This window comes from Dipteris shenzhenensis, chromosome 7 (genome assembly GCF_047967505.1).
Source record: "Dipteris shenzhenensis isolate YYH24624 ecotype China chromosome 7, Dip_SZ_1.0, whole genome shotgun sequence".
Classification (NCBI taxonomy): domain Eukaryota; kingdom Viridiplantae; phylum Streptophyta; class Polypodiopsida; order Gleicheniales; family Dipteridaceae; genus Dipteris; species Dipteris shenzhenensis.
The window spans coordinates 29,199,150-29,203,493 of record NC_141602.1 but is presented as its reverse complement, the minus strand read 5'-3'; the positions used below and the strand labels follow the sequence as shown (position 1 = coordinate 29,203,493).

At 45.2% G+C, this 4,344-nt stretch overlaps 1 protein-coding gene across 1 annotated transcript; it reads left to right on the top strand.

Moving 5' to 3' along the window:
• Nucleotides 1-1,555: 1,555 nt before the first annotated feature.
• ATN (cyclin family) lies at nucleotides 1,556-3,926 on the top strand. The gene is made up of 4 exons (XM_087377489.1): nucleotides 1,556-1,694; nucleotides 1,854-1,987; nucleotides 2,068-2,123; nucleotides 2,316-3,926. Exons 1-4 carry the CDS (start codon nucleotides 1,659-1,661, stop codon nucleotides 3,641-3,643), a joined length of 1,554 nt encoding a protein of 517 aa, XP_087233615.1. The 5' UTR covers nucleotides 1,556-1,658; the 3' UTR covers nucleotides 3,644-3,926.
• The last annotated feature ends 418 nt before the right edge of the window (nucleotides 3,927-4,344 follow it).

Sequence of the window (4,344 nt, the reverse complement as noted above, 5' to 3'; positions counted from 1 at the left end):
TTAGTACATATTTCACATGGACTTCATTTGGTTTCTTGGTTATAATATAAATAATAATATCTAAGTTCACTTTCAATTGGTTTGAATTAAATTTCTATACCATCAATGATGATGAAATCTTAGGGTGACTTTGTGGATGTAAAATATTTCTTGCAACCTACAAATTCATAATCTAGCATGTGTTTTGAAGATCATATTCATGTGTAGTCTAAGTATGAAAACATAAGTACATGTATCTAGTGCATCTTTAAAAGTTGCATTACATAAATTTGTGCCCCTTCTTAGAATCGAGCGTTTTGGGAGATGGACCTATGAAAAATTAAATTACTTTTAAAAATTGGCCAACAATGTTAGGATTTTGAAGAGAATCTTTTTTTGAGAAGCCATGCAATGTTCTTGCTTCATCCGCAATAGTGTTCTTGGTAGTATGGAAAAATAAAGGGGGGCAAGGAGGGCCCTTGATGCGCAATGGACACCCATGGGATTCACCCATGGTACTTGGTATATAATGAAGTTGATAAGCCCCTCTCTCATATCCTAGTCGACTCCTTTTGGTAGATGTGGAAGAGGCTTGCGTGGCTATGGGATGGGGATTGGGACCCCCACACCCGACGCTTCATTGGGCTACCATGTGGCAACCAACATGGGGGTCATGGTTGAGAAAATGAATCTACCTACAATCATAGTTGATGGTGATAAGTGTGGTAAGGCTAGGTTTAAATGGGTCTACAATAGCTATCCATGCAAGAGGGGCAATGATTGACGTCGTTCAAAGGCGATTTCACCAAGGACATGTCTAATAGAAGGAAAGTTTGCTCGCTAATTTAACAACCCCCCCAGCACCGGTCAAGTTACCTCTACCCAATAAAAAGATTTGGTGCGCTATAAAGTTACGTAATGACCAAACAACTTCTCCGATACCCAAGGGGACCCACATTAACGTTGTGAAAAGTATCTAGCAAAATGACCATATTTTTATGCCGCCTATCACACAATAGTAAGAGGGTTTGGTTATGGCCGTGTTTGAACATGCCTTAAGTCAAGCATGCTTGAATCTTTGGTTTGTGAAGATGAGAGTCCAAATGAGACGTGCTAGTTGTGAAGATGAAAGTCCAAACAAGATGTGCTAGTGCTTGGGTGAAGTCAACTAAGATAATCTCTTTGGGAAAGGGAATTCGGCGAACGGTGCGAGCTATTTTCTTTTCACGAGCTATCTCTCGTGCATCGAGAGCCTGTGTGGGAGGTCCATTTTGAAGGATTTTAACCTGTGAAATTCAAGCTGTTCTTCCCACCTCGAAAGCGCCGTCTTGAGCGTGGATGCGTATGTGGATGTGTCGATGCCACTTTCTAAAAACGGAGGACCCAAAAGGGTATGGAGGACATGAATGTCTGTCCGAGGGAAGCCATGACATAGAAGTCCGAGTAAGGGGAAGGGACGGCAGGAGCAACGGTCTTTGAGAACGTTAGAAGGGGATAAAGGTGATGGGGCTTGTGACCGTTATATTCTACTTTACACATGAAATTTGGTTGTCTTCTCCATCAACCAACCCTTGATCATTGGCTCTTCACATTTCTTCTTCGCTCCCTCGTTAATTCCATGGCTATGGCGACTCCAACTGATCTCTTCCCATTTTGACTCCGCCCCATCAAAGCCAGATATGGCCGCTCTCCACCTCAAACAAACCGTGGAGAAGGTACTCTGCTCTCGATCTCTCTCATCTTCCCTTCGTTATCTGTCCTGTTTGAGAAGAAATCTTAATCCGCTTCACGTCAACAGACTTTGGAGTGGCTTCTCCCTCAGAAATAACCTCATTCATGGTTTTCAGTAACCTTTTTCGTTAATTGTTTATCAGCTAGATCATGCTCTAGCCCGCATTCAGGAGATCCAGTGCACACTCCGAGGTTTGGATCAGGGTGATGCGAATGTCCCTCCAGAGCGTTGCCAGTTGCACAACCTGAGGAAGAAACACGGACCAAAATTACAAAGGTACAGCGCATGCTTGTTAAAGTTCTCTCCGATGCATTCCTAGCCCAAAAATCCGACGCGTTTCTTGTCCAATTCCGCAGGTTTCGTGATCTGGATGACAAACCTGCGGACCAACCTTTAGATGCGCCATATTCAGGTGTGTTCAAAGTCTCCATTGTGCATTAGTGACCTTACATCTCCCCACCTATTTGCGCAAATACCCCGCAGCAAAGAAGATACGCTTCAGTTTGCCTCAAATTTCACTCAGGAATGTAGCGGAATGCTCGGATGTTCAACCCTTTGTTCTTATCGTGTTCACTACTTATTCCTTAAGTTTTATCAACATCAGAGGAATGGAGGCGTTGGTCGACTCCAGCACCGCTTGTGCATCACGCCCTTGCAGAGATTGTAGCCGCTAGCAAGCTCGCAAAAGAGGCAGTTGACATGGTGTCAATTCCCAAACATAAAAGTGTCAAAGTCGGAAATTCGGGGGAGAAAACCATCGCTCTTCGTAATTCAGACAGGCAAAATACCATGCTGAGAAAATCCGAGCAGGCGGCAGTAGACGAAAATAAACCCGGGATTTCAACTTATACTGAGAATAAGGAAAACAGACGGATTTATGAGAGCAAATTTCAATTGAAGAATGCGAACAAACAAAGGATCGGGCGAGAGAGGAGCTCGAAGTGCACCGCAGAAGCTACACATTTGCCAATGCGGACAGTGAAGGTGGTTTTGCCAAGGAATGGGCCGAACTGTGGATATGCTTCACCAGACGCGCTTGGTCGCAGCAAAGAATCAGAAAATTTGAATTCTTTTACGCTAAAGCTTGAAGATGCCTCCTCAAGGACATCGTTACAATCAGAGGGCGCCAGACTAGATCGCTATGGCCAGTCTGCACAGCCGCTCTTACAAATTCCTTTGAGAGATTGCGGACTTACGATAACTGAAGATAATCCGGCTGCGGCTATGGCAATGCCCGGATCGTCCAAAAATTTCAGCGTGCAGGTGGAGGAGATCAGAGGTGCTCGCAAGCCGTGGAGCTTCTCGCAAATCCGGTCATCAGGCAAAGCCGTCGTGATGTTCCCGAACCCTGCATTTGATGAGTCGACGACGGCAGATCGCGCCGAGAAACCTGGCAGAAGCAAAGCCTCTACTTCAAACCAACAAGGCTTTGGGATTGCCCGATCTGCATCGACCAGCAACGCCTTCTCTTCCAAGCTTACGAAGCAGGACAAGCCTGTGAGGCTGTCGCCCTGCACTAGGGGCCGCACTTCTTCCCTTCCGGTTCACCTCCCCGTCGCCAAGCCCTCGCCCTCGCCCTCCATGAATGTGAAAACGATCAATACAAGGATGAAGCTGCCCCGTGCATCGAGCGTCAGCCCCAGCAGACGTGGGTCTTCTCCCAAGAAGCAGAGCTGGCTCTGCAGACGTTTATCTCTCGCACACCCATCTTCTGCAACGATCATTCGCAGGTTCCCGCAGCTGCAGCTCGATCATATGGAGCGGCCCTCGTCCCCTTGCCGGCCACGAGTGGACGTTCCGTCGACGAAACGCCCTGCCACAGCAAGAGCAACCACAATGCCGATCACCAGCACGCTCGAAGATGAAAAAAATGCCAGGAGAAAAGATGCATGTGATGATGAGGGGCAGAAGCGAGAGTTGCGGGGGGCCTAGGATCTCCGGAAGCGTGGTACGCGAGGCTGGGAATAGACGGGATGTCACGTTGGTCGACGGGAGCGAATGCAGAAAAACAACAAGACGGGAACGAAGACGACGACGCCATGGATGAAGCCCAAGAATAAGCTGCACAGTTTATAAGCTGGTATAACGTAGTTCCTTGATGGTGCTGGTAGTTCCTAGCCTCCAGAAAATAAATAAATAAACAAGTGAGTACACGTACTCCTGAAAGTGGCCTTAAATTTGTTCTTTAAATTTTAAAGGAACACAATTGTCAAGATATTGGATGATTAATTTAATTTGTTCTAAAAGGAACAAAATTGTCAAGATGATTGGATGATTAATTTGCAAATAAATAAACAAGTGAGTACACTTACTCGTGAAAGTGGCTTCAAATTTGTTCTTTAAATTTTAAAGGAACACAATTGTCAAGATCTTGGATGATTAATTTAATTTGTTCTCTCAAAGGAACAAAATTATCAAGATGATTAGATGATTAATTTCCTACACGTATGATGAAAGCCCGTGCATTGGAAAGGCCGAATGATTTGCAAACTGTGTGTGTGAGAGAGAGAGATTAAAACAAAATGGAAGGGGGCTAGCCACTTGGCAAGAAAGTGTCTGAGATACTTTTTTACAAAAGTGTAACTATAGCACTGCCTACGAGGGAGCACTCTTTTTTTTATTAAAAGAATTCC

Coding starts and splice junctions, on each gene's coding strand:
- ATN (XM_087377489.1), top strand. CDS start 1,659: ATGGCCGCTCTCCACCTCAAACAAACCGTGGAGAAG. Junction 1,988..2,067: donor CACGGACCAAAATTACAAAG/GTACAGCGCATG, acceptor CCAATTCCGCAG/GTTTCGTGATCTGGATGACA. Junction 2,124..2,315: donor TTTAGATGCGCCATATTCAG/GTGTGTTCAAAG, acceptor TATCAACATCAG/AGGAATGGAGGCGTTGGTCG.